This window comes from Trachemys scripta, chromosome 2 (genome assembly GCF_013100865.1).
Source record: "Trachemys scripta elegans isolate TJP31775 chromosome 2, CAS_Tse_1.0, whole genome shotgun sequence".
In the NCBI taxonomy this organism is placed as follows: Eukaryota; Metazoa; Chordata; order Testudines; family Emydidae; genus Trachemys; species Trachemys scripta.
The window spans coordinates 174272306-174288253 of NC_048299.1; the positions used below are offsets into that span (position 1 = coordinate 174272306).

A 15948-nucleotide genomic window follows, 5' to 3' on the forward strand; every position below is an offset into this window, starting at 1 on the left:
GGCTTGCTGCATCCGTTATGAAAGTAGAAAAATTGCCTGAGCCCCAGCACCTCTTTCATTACAAATTAAGCACTGAACAGAGCTACCCCTATTGACTTCATCTGAGGCTCTGTCCCATGCACGGGAAGTGTGCCTGGTGCATTACAGAACAGATAAAGATTAGGCTTCTCTGCCAGGAGAGTTTACAATGTACCAACCCAATTCTGCACTCCTCATTTACACTGCAGGGGGCTTACTCAGCTGAAGGCAGAACTCGAGCTATTCCAACAGGGCAGACGGCAGAAATACTTTATATAGTGTAAATGACTGGCACAGAGGCAAACGTCCTGCACTGTCTTTCAAAGCACATTTTCGTTATTCCTCAGGAGGCAAAAAGAAAGAAGTTGAAGTCTGTGGGCTTAGGTCAGGGAAGAATTTGGTCTTGTGATTTTTCACACCTATCCTTCCTGTCTCACTATCCCACCCTTTGCAGTCCCTGCTGTAATGGAATGTCCCCAGCTGTCATCTGCTCTTTGTGTTCCTTTGAATAAGATGATTGGGCAACACGAGGCAAACATCTTCTTTGGGGCAAGGCAGAGGGGCTTAAAATGTGCATTATCCTGTGATTGCTGGGAATAGGATCTTGTGCTTTAAAGTGGTTGGAAAGCTTCATTTGTGTCCAAAATCCTAAAGCCACTTCATAGTTAACGTGTTCAGAAAATGATCAAGCAGCAGTTGGTTATATAGCACATTAGGAGAATGCAATAATGTGTATTTTGGACAATATTTTACTATCTGTTAGGGTTTAGGGTTGGGTGTCTTTTTACAACAGGGAAGGTCAAAGATCATGATTTCAAATACACTCAGGTTGTAACACCTCCAGAGAGCTACCACTACCTGGAGGAAAGCTTGCATATACTTGATCAAACTAGATTCTCCAGGGACCAACTGAGAAAGAAAAGCTATTTAACCAAAAATCCTGAGTTTAACCTGACTCAGGGCCTTCTTTCTGCTCCAGCAAATGGCAGGCCCTCTGGTCCAAGGAAGAAATAGCCCCATCAGGAGTGAGTGAGATGCCGGTCTCCATCCTAGAGAGGTGATGGCTGAGGAACCATGAGCCTAGATGTGGTGCCCTTGGTGTACCACTGGGGGAAATACAGGAGCAGTTGCCCTGAACTGTGACAGGGTTCTCAAGGCAAAATTTTCAATTTTGAGAGCATAAATCCAGTGGCCTGATTTTCACAGTGGATGAGGGCTTCCATGGGGGACATGATAGCAGTTTTCAGGTATCTAAAAGGGTGTCATAAGGAGGAGGGAGAGAACTTGTTCACCTTAGCCTCTAAGGATAGAACCAGAAACAATGGGTTTAAACTGCAGCAAGGGAGGTCTAGGTTGGACATTAGGAAAAAGTTCCTAACTGTCAGGGTGGTTAAACACTGGAATAAATTGCCTAGGGAGGTTGTGGAATCTCCATCTCTGGAGATATTTAAGAGTAGGTTAGATAAATGTCTATCAGGGATGGTCTAGACAGTATTTGGTCCTGCCATGCGGGCAGGGGACTGGACTCGATGACCTCTCGAGGTCCCTTCCAGTCCTATAATCTATGAATCTATGAATGGAAGTTGCGGGACTCAGCACTTCTGAAAATCAAATCACTTCTGTTGGTACCTCAACACAGACTGATAGCTGGGATTTTCAAAGGAGTGCAAGGCACTCAACACCCACAGAATTTCAATAGGTTTGGGGTAGCAGTTCCCTCTGGCAGCTTTGAAAACCCTAAGCAAGCCCTTGCCTTTAGGCACCCAACATTATAAATGCTGAGGTTAGACTGGACACTTTCTAGAGATGGCACTTTGGGCCAGATTTGGCTTTGGGCTAGAATTTGTGGCACCTCAGTGGAGTTAGTTTAGCGTTACCCCTATGGAATTGAAGGCAAAATCTAACAGCCAGTGCCAATGCAGCAGAGTATTAGGCTGCTTGGCTGGATTCCAAGGTTTGCTGCTAGCAGGAATCCCCCGTACACAATTATGTAACCTACTGCTTACGACACAGCAGTAGCAGCCTCTTATTGGCTATTGAAACTTTCAGAGACTGAGCCCTCTCCCTCGTCCTCAGTTGCCTGTGAGAGTCGGAGAAGCTTGTGTAACACATTCCCTGAGGACTCTAAGCCTTCATAAATTAGGGAGTGGAAAAGAGGGAGTGCGCATCTAACAGGATGGCAGCTTGTGCAGAATTTCTGGCAGGGGCTGAAAGCAACTAACCTTTATGTTTAAGTAGCTAAATTTCCTTCTGCACTGTTTATCCCTATGGGACACTAGACTTCAATGGTGTTATCAATTTACTCCACTGTCAGAACCTAAGCGATGAATCTTGCCCTCAGTTACACACACACACGCTCACTCTCTCTCTGTTGTAAGCAAGGGGTGGAATTTGGCCTTTCAGTTGCCACCCCAGCACCAGCATGTGGGCTTGCATTACAACAAGGATTTTCAAACTTTACCCACAACCTTCACCAACATCAGTAGTGGCCTGTCACTAACTGAATTGAGCCTCCACAGATTTGCTTGGGCTAGTTTGGGTGGTCTGTTCCATTGTGAAATGGTCATTAATGACACACTGTGCTGAACAATGTAATGGTTTAGACCTGCCCTGCTGTAGACACGCTCCAGTCACCGACATAAAAAAGAGGGCAAAAGTAGAGTTTGTAATTGCAGCTCAGATGAAAGGCTGCCAGTGCCTGAGTGTAACTGTCAACTGCCATTTTTAAATTATAAGATAATTGCTAGTGCCATCCACTCGGACTGTTAGTTCCAGATGCTTTGATGCCAAGCGGCGGCATGGGGAAAAAAATTAACAGCCTCTTGGGACTGGCATGAGACGTGATCGAGTGAATTACAACTCATGCAGACTGCCTTGTGCAACATTTCAGCTTGTCCTAAACAGGGCCATTCTCTTGTGCAGCATTTTAGCTGCAAAGAAAGACTTCCCACTGCTATTTGGCAGTGTTAGGACACCCTAGACCTTGGGTCAGGGGAAACAAGTAGGGACTGCCTGGTTCCCCCCACCCAACAGGTTGGGGAGGTGGAGTGGCTGATCGCAAGTAGGGGAGACTATATTACACTCAGCAACGTCCAAAAACTCCATCCCTGCCCAGGAGCAGAACCACAATTCTTCCCCAGGGCTCCTTCTGGGGAAGCACAGCTATGTGCTGCCCCATATCCAAGGCACTGAGCAAAGGCTTAATCTAGCCTGTGGTTTCTCAACTGGGAGGTTGCAGCCACCCTGCCCTTCCCATACTGCTAAATCGGAGGGGGGGGGGAGGGGAAGAGCCTGCCTTGATCCAAATATTACCCGCTGGCTATACCACTTGTGTATTTTTATTTTTGCAGGATTAACCCCTTTAGTAGGGACTAAATCGCATTGCATGCTTTCTCTTAGCTCTCTTCCCCCCACCTTCCCCTCTCTATTCCTTTGTCCTAAAGATGTCTTTTTACTTCTCCCCAAAAGGTTTCCTTAGGAAGTGGAGTAGACGCAGCTGTGTTCAGTATTTGGCCCAGATTATTGGACCAGTGAGTGGGGCAGCTCTGTCTCCTCGATGGGTCTGATTTCAGCCAGATCAGAAGGCAGAAGTGCCATGACCATGTCTGTGTTCAGCTCTTCCCCGATGACTGCACTTTGCCTGCCACTAACTTTTTTGGTCTCCATTATTACAGGCATTTTGTTGCAACCCAATATATGATACTGAATAGCTCAGGAAATTTAGGCCAATGCCGCTAGACTTAAATGCCTTAGGGCAAAGATTGTGTCTTGCCTGCCTTCTGTAAGTACTATGTATGTCTATATGGCACTTTCTACATCTTTAAAAACAGTTGATAATAATAATAATAGGCAGAAGTTCTGAAGACGGATCCAAGCTGCTAAATTTAGGCTTGGACGAAAGTTTGGGAGGCGTTTGCATCCTGGGTTGTGGCTTGGCCTGCTGCAAAATTAAGGGCTGTGCCAGAGTGGGGATATGTCTGTGAACTCCATTTTGTTTGGTCACCCCCATTTTGTTCATTATAACCTTCCTGCTGGAGTGTGACCTTCGTGTTGTATTGTGAATTCCTTTGTGGATTAGAGTATCCATTTTATGGTAGGGGCTGGCTGGACCCCTCATGGAAAGACTATGTATGAGGAGGTATGACAGCACCATCAACACTGAATGATTATCCCCTACTGGAATAATGGGTTTTCTACTGGTATGGCCATTAACTATGAATAACTCTCTACACAGAAGCCAACTGGGGGAAGAAGGGGCCTGGAACCCACAACTCCCCCAGTTAAGTGCACAAGAACAAAAGAGGGACTAAGATAAAAGATAGGTGATTCTCTAAGGATGCTCATCAAACCCAGGATTCACAGCAGGGCTGATATCAGGGTGAGAATGTTGTTGTTGTTTTCCATAGATCTGTAACTCTCTAGTGCTTTCAAGAGTAAAGTGTCTGTGATTAAAAAATTCCTTTGTTAAGAGTGCCTTCCTTACCTTCTTGTCACACTGTCCCTGAAGATACCAGAGCTCCCACAGCCAGGTGCATTCTGGGGGGACTTGAGTAAGCAATGTGGGGCTCAGGCACTGGTTCCAGGAGGGGCTCAGACAGATGGACTGCCAGGTTCCACTGCCCAAGAAGGGTGTCAAACAGGTAGTCTGTACCTCTGTTTGTGTGCCTGAGACACCCAGCGTTAGAAACAGTGCCCAGTCACTATCCGGACCCAGGGATCTTGGAAGCATATGGCCCCAGGAGTTGGGTCTGTTTACAACAGCCTGGTGCTCATCCAGAAGAGGGAACAAGCCCAGGTTGTAACAGGAGCCAGTTGCAAAATTCAGATCCAGAAGTAGGTTTGGTGGTGATTCCATCCCATAGCGAAAGCAGATTATAACTTGTACCTGTATTCAGCAACTCCTCCTACATGCTTCTTCATGGCCGTATCAGAGCTCATCCCATAGAACAGTTTCACCTTCTTGCCATTTTTTTCTAGAACCTCTCCAGCACATTGATCGTGGCCTGCAAACATTCCTCCAAGCATAACAAAATCAGCACCAGCTCCTGTGATCAGCAGAGAATGTGAGATTTGGGGGGGGAGGGAGGAAGAGAGAGAGCGAGAGAGAAGGATAAAAGACAATACAAAAACAGCCATGCAGCCAAAAATGATAGCCAGCCCTGAATGCTTCAGAGCAGGGAAACCACCTTAACTGTAACAGACACAACTGAATTAAAAGACATTCTTTACCAGCGGGACTTATACACACCAGTGTCGTATTCCCTTGATATTTCAAACAAGGGGCATGCTGAAATACTGTGATACTGTACACCACAGAAAGTGCTCTTTTTCACTTCCGTGTTCTCACTTTCAAATTCAGTTTAGTGCTTTTAACTCGCACTACAATCCAAACACGTGGACAAGATGTCAGTCAGCTGCACAGCTCGCTAAATCCTCTCCAATCAGGTCATACACGTGAGTGGAAATACACATTTGGGAGGACACAGAAGAGGAACATTCACCTTTATTTACTTTGTAGGCGGATTTCTGAAATGAAAGATGTGATGGCTCTGAAATTTTTCCGCCCCGCCCTCCCCCAGCCATGTAGTCATTCAGTGCAGTGCGGGGTAAACCGCAATGGGTGTAGGGTGAGTTTGTGTTTGGTTCAGATTACTGACATTGTAAACTCTTTGGGGCACGGACATTTTCTTTGTCCTGTGTTTGTAAAACACCTAGCACACTGGGGTTCTAGTCCATCACTGGGCCTCCTCAGCGCTAGGGTTATACAAAATATAATAATAAACACCCTATTATCTGGAGGCTTATCCCTTGGGTTTGCAGATCATGAGGCCTATTCTACTGTAGTCAACAGGAGTAGGATGAGGCTTTGGGAATCTCAATAGGTTCTCTCAAGAGATTGGCCAGTTTTCCCATCTGTGCTGAAGTTATACCATGAACAGCCTCCCCTGGGGCTTCCAGTCTTGGTTGGAACCAGGACATGCAGAATTCCAAGAAAATGAAAACTCATTTTTAAAAGTGAAGCAAATGTTTTTGAACCAGGTAAAAAAGGATCAGATCTTGCTGTTTTCAGAACCTGTTTTGATCCATCCCTGAAACAAAACACTCTGTGGTCCAAGATGACTGTTTTGTCTGTCTGTGTGGAACGGAGTTACAGGTATAGACAGCACTGTCCTCTGCTTCCCAGCTCCTTTATGTTGCCCACAAATAACTGGCATTTATGCAGAACCTGATCTCACAGAGATGAGCCAGAACTAAAATGCCACATCTAAACAATTCCAAACTTTGGGAAAGTTCAAATCCAGCTACAACCTTTATAACTGGCTCCCATCTCTGTTGAGCTAAACCAAAATATTGCCCTCCCCTCCCCCCCGCAAAAAAAAAAAAAACTTGGGAAAATTTGGATCCTTATCTGATCTTCACTGCTCCTATCTGTATCATAGGATGAACCAAAACCATAGAGACAAACTTGAATTTGGGAATATTTTGATCTGGAACCACATCCAAAGTATGGAGTCTGGGTTCATTTCGAATAGCCCTAGCAAAGTTTAGTCCAGCTACAGGGCAGCTCTATGAACAGTAACACAGAACCCAGCTGCCTTGGTATATAACCCTTGCTCCATCTGCCCCACTGTTTATTCGATGAGAACAGTATGTTCATGTTAAAAGGTATTTTAAAAAATAACATTTGTGCCAAATCTCTGTAGCATATGTAATATTTATAATAAGGCACCCATTCAGGGTCTCCTGTCACTTCAGCTTGCTGACAGGCTGGCCCTGAGTTTTGGTGTTTCAGATGTCTGTGAGATTTAAAGGCCCAGTTAGAAACTAATCTGATACTTTTCCTAACCTACCAAAACCAGGATTAGTGCCCATCTTCATCCCAGTCATTCTAGATCACTTGTGTGGACCTTCTCTTTACTTGGCATAACCGTACACCGTCTTTGCAGCAATGGCACTATGAGAATTCTACTTTTTATTGCCACAGTTGGACTAAAATTACGTGGGGCCTGGATTCAGTCCATCCAAAGGGACCCCAAAACAAAGCAAAGACAGCCTTGCCAAAGTGCTTTTGGTGCTCCTGGGTCTCTGCCCTGCCAATGCTGCCACCTACTCCCCAGTCCTCGCCCTCTCTCTGGTGATGGCTTCCCCACCCCATCAATCCACCCCATCAAACTTTCTGGGGCCATGGACCTCTCACAACAAAACCAAATTTCAAAACTGCAGCATTTCTAGGGCCCTCCCAAATTCATGGCCGTAACAAACATGTCACAGGCCATGAAATCAGACTTCCCCTGTGAAATCTAGCTATTGGAGGGGAGGTGGAAGGGCAGGGCTGGGGGTGTCCCAGCTGGGGGCTCCTACCATACTTCAGCTGCTAGTCCTGCCTAGGGCAGGGAGGGACAGGACTTCCTCATCCCCTGCACAGCCACTTTTGGGGGGGAGATCAGACTCACCTCCATGAACCTCCCCTGGCTGCAGGAAGCTCTGCGGCTGCTGACTTCAGAGCCCAGCTCCACCTCCATCAGGACTGGCCTTACCATGAGGCGAACTAAAGCGGCCGCCTCACGTGCCAGACTGTGGGGGGGAACCCCTAGAACCCAGAGCATAGAAAATTGTGTCTGCTGCCAGTGCATATGTATTCTCTCTGCTCTAGATGCACAGAGATGGTGGAGTGCTGTGCTGGAGGAAGGAGGGCACGACACATAACAGGCAGGAGCAAAGGTGAGAGGGAATAACAGAAAGCAGCAGGAGCTGCAGGGAGAGAGAGAGGAGGAGCCTCTTACGTACCTCTCTAGCACCCCCAGGAGCCTGGACTACACCAGCTTCTCAGGGAGCTTCCCGTTTCCTGCTGCTTCCCTGAACCCACTTGAGGAGAACAGACAGTCAACTGAAGTAGTAAGAGCCAGTTAGGCCCTTCTCTCACTCAGGCCCTGCTACCAGCCTGCTTATTTGTCCCCTTCAATTGAGTGTGGAGAGCCACTATAGCTGGCACAGAACAGCAGTCATGTGTGAAAGAAGAAAACGCCCCTCTGGGGCAGCATTCAGAAAAAGCAAGCAAGCAAAGGAAGCTTTTCTATCTAAGCAGGAAGGAGCTCTCCTGAGATACAGACACAAATGTTGACGGTGAGCCTTCCGGCCCCAGTGAGGATGTGAGTGGTGAGGAGATGCCTGATCTTCCAGTTAGTCAGAGTGCAGGTGACCTGGCAGCTACTGCAGCATCCATATCTCCATCTCAAATGGATGTAACCATGCACATTCCTGAAGAAAAGTGTAGATCAGAGAAGAGTGTGGTGGAAGTGCGAAAAAAAGCTGCTGCTGAGTTTAGTTCCTTAAGTCTAGATGATCCAGGTCTGTGGACCCACTTGAGTAGTAGGCTGGGGACTTCCTTGTACTGCATGGGCCACAGCAAGTGAAAAACTTCCCCAAAGACAATGAAAATAGAAGTTTCCATCCAACACATTACTGGTGTGAAATCCCCAATGGTGACAAAGTGGAGAGGCCATGGCTTATGTACTCAAAAACCCAGAATGCTGCATACTGTTTTTCTTGCAAACTCTTCCAGTCTAATGTTCCAGCCACACTGGGTTCTACGGGAACAAAGGACTGGAAAAATCTGGCTAGTCACGAGAAGGCAGCAAATCACCAGAGAGCATTCCACAAGTGGAAAGAGCTTGAGATGAGACTAAGGTTAAAGGCCACCATAGATGATTAGCATCAAGAGAAGATTGTATCAGAGTCTCTTTATTGGCAAAATGTTCTGAAAAGGCTCATTGCCATTGTGAGATTGCTTGCTACCCAAAACCTAGCACTGCGTGGCACTTCAGATCAGCTGTATGTGCCAAACAATGGAAACTTCCTTAAAATTGAGGAGCTGATGGCTGAGTTTGATGCTGTACTCCCGGAGCATCTAAGAAGAGTCACCACCCAAGAAATGTACACACACCACTACCTTGGGAAAACAATTCAAAATGAGATCATACAGTTACTGGCAACAAAAAAGTCAAAACAGAAGATTGTGGCAGATCTGAAGTCAGCAAGATATTACTCTGTTAGTCTGGACTGCACGCCTGACATCAGCTATACGGAACAAATGACTTTAATGGTGTGTTTTGTAACAACAGAACCTAGTGAAAATGTCCCTGCAATGCTGACTGTCAGAGAGCATTTTCTAGAATTTATTGACATTCATGATACTACAGGAGCTGGTATGACAAATGTGCTTCTTAAAAAGCTGGAAGATACAGGAATTGCGATAGCTCACATGAGAGGTCAGGGCTACGATAATGGTGCCAACATGAGAGGAAAGAACAGAGGAGTGCAGACCTGGATACAAGAGTTAAACCCTCGAGCTTTTTTTATCCCATGCAGTTCTCATTCATTGAACTTGGTGGTCAGTGATGCAGCATCAGCTTCTAGTGAGGCTGCTGAATTTTTTAATGTAATTCAAAGCAGCTAAGTAGTTTTCTCTGCCTCAACTCATCGATGGCAAATTTTGAAGCAACATCTGGGAACATCCTCTCTGACACTGAAACCACTGAGTGCCACACGATGGGAAAGTCGAGTGAAGGCGATAAAGCCTATCAAACACCAAATTGGGAAGACAGATGATGCCATAGTTGCCATTATGGAGGATAATGCTATGACAGGAACTGTTCGTGGGAGAACAGGAGCAGAGGGAAATGGAATCACCAGAAACATACATAACTTCAAATTTCTGTGTGGCTTGGTGTTGTGGCATGACATACTTTTTGAAATAAATGTTGTAAGCAAGAGACTCCAAGATGTTGACCTTGATATATCTGGAGCAACGGAACAACTGGACAAAGCAAAGTCATACCTACAGTCTTTCTGGTGAGATGAGTGATTTGAAAACGTTCTGTAGAGTGCACAGAAGTTGGCAGGGGGAGTTGACACTGAAGCTATTTTCCCACCCATTCAAGAGTCATTGAAGAAGACAACATTTTGATTACGAGGCATGAGATAATTCCGTAAGAGACTCCAAACAACAATTCAAAGTTGAATTCTTTAACCAGGTGCTAGATTGTGCAATACAGTCAGTTGAAGAATGTTTCATGCAGCTCAAGGATCACAGCAGTATATTGGGGATGTTGTATGATATTCCAAAACTCCTCACTATATCTGAAGAAGACCTACACCAGCAATGCAGGGCACTAGAGACAGTGTTGACACATGATGACATGCACGATATTGATGCGAGTGATTTAGGTGATGAACTGAAAGCTCTTTCAAGATACATTTCAGCAGGATCAACTCCAAAGGCTGTTCTGGAATATATGTGCACAAATAAGATGACCACACTCTTTCCAAATACTTTTGTTGCTCTCAGTACCTGATTTACCATGGTGCCACTGCTACCATTCCCACAGTCCAAAGGGGCCCCAGCCCGGCCCGCTCTTTCCTCCCCTCCCCCCGCCCCCCCATGGAGACAGAAGCTTAGTGCTGCCGGCTACTGCTGCAGCAGGGCAGGCTCTGCCGACAGCCGAGCTCCTCCCCCGCCTCTTTCCCCAGCGTGCTATGTTCCCTCCCCTCCCTCCCTCTCCCCGCCGCCAAACAGCTGGATCAGCTGCTTGCTGGCAGGAGGGAGGAGGAGGAGCGGAGTCACAGCACGCTCGCTGCTCCAGGGAGGAGGCGGAGAAGAGGCAGGGGCAGGGCCTTGGGGAAGGGGCTGGAATCGGGGCATACCCCCTCCAGCTCCCTGCCGTGAGCACCCCCATGACCCCAGCCCACACCCACAGCCTCTGCCCACCCTGACCCCTGTACCCCTTCACATACCCCCAGCTCCCTGCCCACCCTGACCCCTACACTCCCTCACACACTCCCAGCCCCTTGCCCTGACCCCTGCCAGGAGACAGTGTGCCAGCCATTCTCTGTGCAGACAGCATCAAACTTGCCCTCTAGGGCTCTGCAACAACCACATAGCCTTATCCCACCACCTAGATTCTTAAGAAATGCATAGGGGAAACTGAGGTACCCACACAGTATTCAGAGAAAACATTAAGAACATTCCCACTTTGTCACACTGGAGGAGGGGCAGCTCAGTGCAGAGAGAGACAAAGAGAATGGGCTAGAACCAGGGAGAAGGTAGGTACCTGCTCTATGTGGACATGGGCGGGGGGAGTATCCTCTTTACCCCTTCCCCAGCCCTGCTGCGCTTGCAGTTTACCCCTGGCCCTCCCTTGCTCCAGGGACCAACCCTAGCTCCCGCTCCACTGTGCTTTTGCCCTCAGCCCCTTTTACAATCATTCCCCGGGGGGCCCACAAATATGTTTGGAGCTGGGCCCACAAAAAGTTAATCCGGCCCTGCTCTGCGCACACTTCTAACACTTCCTGTAACAGTTGCCAGTGGAGAACGCAGCTTCTCCAAGCTGAAGTTAATAAAAACACATCTACACTCCACAATGACACAGGAGAGTCTGGTCGGCCTTGCAACCATCTCAATAGCTGGCCCAGACGATGGACCTTCAGCAGGAAGCAGTTAAAATCTTTGCAACCAAGAAGGCACGGAAAGCACCACTTTGATTATTCAAACAGATAAAAATGCCAGTGTTTACTATGCAGACAAGAAAACTTACATTTGCTGTTCAGGTGTTTGAAAGTTAAGTGTTACTTAAAATTTCTGAACAAGGCATTTAAAGTTGTTAGTTCTCCTTTATTGGGGTAGGTAGCAGAGCAGTACTATGAGAGGAGAAGAACAGGAAGAAGGCAGAATTGAGTTTTCAAAGTTTTGGCCCAAGTGAGGGGACATGGGGGTGCCATTTGAGCTCCCTGCCTCAGGTGCCAAAATGTTGTGGGCCGGCCCTGACCTCTGTGAACCTCCTCCGTCTGCAACTCCCTGCACCCCCCTTTTGGGTCAGGACCCCCACATCTGCAAATGTGAAATTGACTAATTTAAAAACCCTCTGGCCATGAAATTGACCAAAATGGACCATGAATTTGGTAGGGTCCTGAGTATTTCCCAGAAAACTGCAACTCTGGTTCCCTCACAGCTCTAATTAAAAAAACACACTTGAATCTTTGAGAATCGGTTTAAATTACTGGAATAAAAATTTACCAACTTGATCCACTTTTGCATAGTTTGCAATGGTGCCTGTCAGGGATGGGCAGTGTTTCTGCAAACCCAGCCCAGAACTTGGCCTCATATCCTCCAGAACATTTAACTAAACTAGTTGAAATACACATTCTTACCACCTTGCAGCTCCAACCACAAGAAGTCCTTTTAACATTTGTTTTTCCCAAAGTGCTTTTGCTTCAGTACTTTTTGCTTGGCTTTTGTGTTGCTATTGAGGACCAAGGCTTTTCAGAACACTCTACCCCTTTTGTGTGGAGGTGAGGGCTACGTTTGTTCGGCTTGCTCACGCTCTGTAGTGACCAGAGGTGCTGGTGACAGATTACAAACCTGGCTTTTTGCTCGCTCACGATCACACACAGCTGGAGTCTTTGTTTTCCGTGTACAATGTTTCTGTTCAAAAGCCCATTTGTCAGGAAAGGGAAAGTGCAACAACACAGTAAGTACTTTTCATAAGGACCCAGACTGCAAAGAAACCACCCTGAACTTTTCACTCTTGACTCAGGCACCCTGGTCCAATACCTCATCGTCATCTTTGACTTCTCCCTCTCATTGTGTGTTCACGTCCAGACTATGACTGGATTCTGTCAGTTCTCCCGAACCATCGAGACATTCGAGACACTCCAGCTCTTCTTCTGCACCCTTAGCATGAAAACCCCAGCTGTGCCCTGCTGGTCATTTCCCACATCCCGTTGTAATCCGTACTCCCTCGCCTTGCTTCCCCCCCAGTCTAACTGAACAGCTGCTTCAAGAGGCATTTTCCAATCACATTGGTTTCCGAGAGTGCAGCATTCACTGGCAGACATGGGCGGCGTATGACCCCCGCCCTTCAGGGAGGCTAAGCCCCCGCCCTGCCCCTTCCACCTGAGGCCCCGCTCCTTCCACCCGAGGCTCCACCATCAGGGCCCTGATCCCCCACACACACCTGGAGCCCTGAGGGGCCCCCCGCAGGCCAGAGGAGCCCCAGCCCACCTGTCCCAGCCACTTCGGGCCAGTGCCCAGCCTGATCACTGGGCTGCCAGCTGGCCTGAACTGCACCAGACTGCTAGTGCGACCTTCAGACCCCAACTTGAGCCCCCGCCAGCTTCAGGGAAGAGAGGGAACAAGGGCGGGGCCTCAGGGTGGCGCATGGGCGGGGCCACGGCCTGGGTTAGGGAAGGCTCAGCCTCCCCAGCCTACGATACCTGCCACCCATGCTGGCAGACCCTCATCTTTTGCCTTTTAGTCTGCTTGTCCTTACCCTGAAGGCTCTGCACAGCGCTGCACCTCCATTCATTTAATTTCTTCCTATTGCCTTGCTGGCTGCCTCCTCAATGACCCTTTGCCTCCTCCTGTCACACTCACCTTTTTTGCTTCCTTCCATGCCCCCCTTTACGCTTGGAGCTTCTTCCCTGGCACTATGCACCAAACAACCAACCTGGCTGTTCTTTCAGATGCCCATTCCAACTGCTCCTTTCACAATGTCTTTCAACAATAACCATGTATTGAACACCAGTGATCTCCATGCTGCCTCCAAACGCTTCCATCATCAGGTCCCCCAGTCTGGTGTGCATCTATCTGGGCTGTTATGTTTGTCTATCTTAGGCCCCAATCCTGCATTCAAATCTACTTGCATGAGCCCCTGGCCATATGGGGGCTCCCAATCGTCAATTTTTCAACTATAAGGAGATCACCCTAATCTGTGTCAACTCTCAGAATGATACAGTCCTAGTTGTTCAGCCATTTTGTCCAGCCTGCTGCCAGTGCAGGATTGTTGCCTATCATGTAATCTCAAGTGTTTCTCAACCCTCCCCATCTTCAAGAAGCAATCTGGGGTCTCAGTTGAGGGCTCTAATGCCCCAATGCATATCCTGACTAGCCACTTGCCACGCCCACATCTGCACTGCCACAGGTTTCAGAGAGCAAATTTCTGCTCAGGGCAGCCCAAAGAAACCCTTCGGTCTCACAGCGAATTACAAAGATAAACAGTTAAACGTTTTGAAGTAATTTCCTGTTGTTCTAATTTCTGGAAAGATTCCCATTGAAATAAGAGCTTTTCCACTGGCCAGGTCTCTTCCCCTCCAGCTTGGAATGCAGTGAGGTCATAGTCCTCAGCTTGTAACGTCCTTAACAACAACCACGGCAGGAGACTGAGCAGGGTCAGGCTGAAGAGAGACTGGCAGAATAAAGAACTAACTGCACTGGGGTGACTGTGGAACAACTGACAATAGAATGCCTCATGGGAGATTCTATCCAATCCATTCATCGACACCACCTACAGGAGTGAGTCTCCCAGGCCAGGTCGACAGACAGATCCCCCTCCCCCAGGCTTCGGAGCCTGACCTCCAGGCTGAGCTGCAGCTTCCAAATGCTATCTACACAGCTATTTTAAGCCCCAGGCAGGCTGGGAGCCTTGCTCCCCGCTGGCTGTGTAGACAACTGACGGTGGCCCCAGGTTCAACCCAACTTTGGGCTGTCCAAAGCCAGCGACAGCTGCCACCATTCAACCATGTCAGAATCACACAATTCTAACAGCCGTCCCAATCCCTCGGTCATGTCACTCATGCACATATCACTAAGGGTCTGTGATCGTTCCGAGGATTCCAAGCAGCAAGTCGATAGTACCCAGCTGGCAGCACTCAGCTGGAGTGGTGGGCCTGGCAGCTCACTCCAGAACGGAGGCTTCCTGACTATGCGTCCCAGATCACAAGGATCCTGCTTTAATCCTCCCTTATCATCTGGCTATTCTAAAGATAGGAGCTATATGCAATCCTCGGAGCTGGAGCTGGATTTCAACTCTCCCAGCACTCACACAAAGGTTGAGTTGGTGCAGATCTGAGGTTTTGGTTTAGGCCTCTAATTTCTACCCTTTGAAAATTTCCTGCCAGGTAAATATAAGAACGGCTATACTGGGTCAGACCAATGCTCCATCTAGCCCAGTATCCTGTCTTCTGACAGTGGCTAAATCCAGGTGCTTCAAAGGGAATGAAGAAAATAGGCAATCATCAAGGGTTCCATCGCCTGTTGTCCACTCACAGCTTCTTGGCAGCCAGAGGTTTAGGGATACCCAGAGCATGGAGGTCACATCGCTGACCATCAGTAGCTATTAGCCAAGAAGGACCTATCCTCCAGGAACTTATCTAAATCTTTTTTGAGCCCCCATTATAGTTTTGGCCCATACCAACAAGTTCCATAGGTTGACTGGGCGTTGTGTGAAAAAGTACTTTTTCATTTGTTTTAAACCTGCTGCCTATTAATTTCATCAGGTGACCCCTGGTTCTTGCGTTATGTGAAGGGGTAAATAACACTTCCTTAGTCACTTTCTCCACACCAGTCATGATTTTATAGATCTCTATCCAATCCCCTCTTAGTCGTCTCTTTTTCAACCTGAACCAGTCCCAATCTTTACAATCTCTCCTCATATGGCAGCTGTTCCATATCCTTAATCATTTTTGTTGCCTTTCTCTGTACCTTTTCCAATTCTAATGTACCTTTTTTGAGATATATGCTGTATCACAGTGCCTGCCGTGACACTGGCATCATAACATGCTGACGTAGCAATGACACTGTGTTGTCCTGTTCCACCCTGGCATTGCCATGTTGTAATACTCCCAAAGGTATTTAAGGGTGTCTTTATGTCCTTCCAGCCCAGTATGGGGATGTGCTCAACCCCATCAAAATCAGGACTGCCCAGCTCAAACATGAACCAGCGTCCACCTTGCTGCTAGGACTGACGGGCCCCCAACTGTAATTTCTGTGAACAACGGAAAACACGTAAGGCAGATTCTGCTCACAGTCACACCAGCGTAAAGCTGGAGTAACTCCACCGAAGCCACTGATATCAGCGAGAACAAATTCTGTCT

General features: G+C 47.7%; 1 protein-coding gene across 1 annotated transcript in view; it reads right to left on the reverse strand.

Annotated features, from left to right (window-relative positions):
- GMPR (guanosine monophosphate reductase) overlaps positions 1 to 15948 on the reverse strand; it is a 48204-nt gene that overhangs the window by 1753 nt on the left and 30503 nt on the right. Inside the window, exon 8 of the mRNA XM_034762359.1 lies at positions 4904 to 5063. Coding sequence (XP_034618250.1) covers positions 4904 to 5063 — 160 coding nt within the window. The remainder of the gene's footprint in view (positions 1 to 4903; positions 5064 to 15948) is intronic.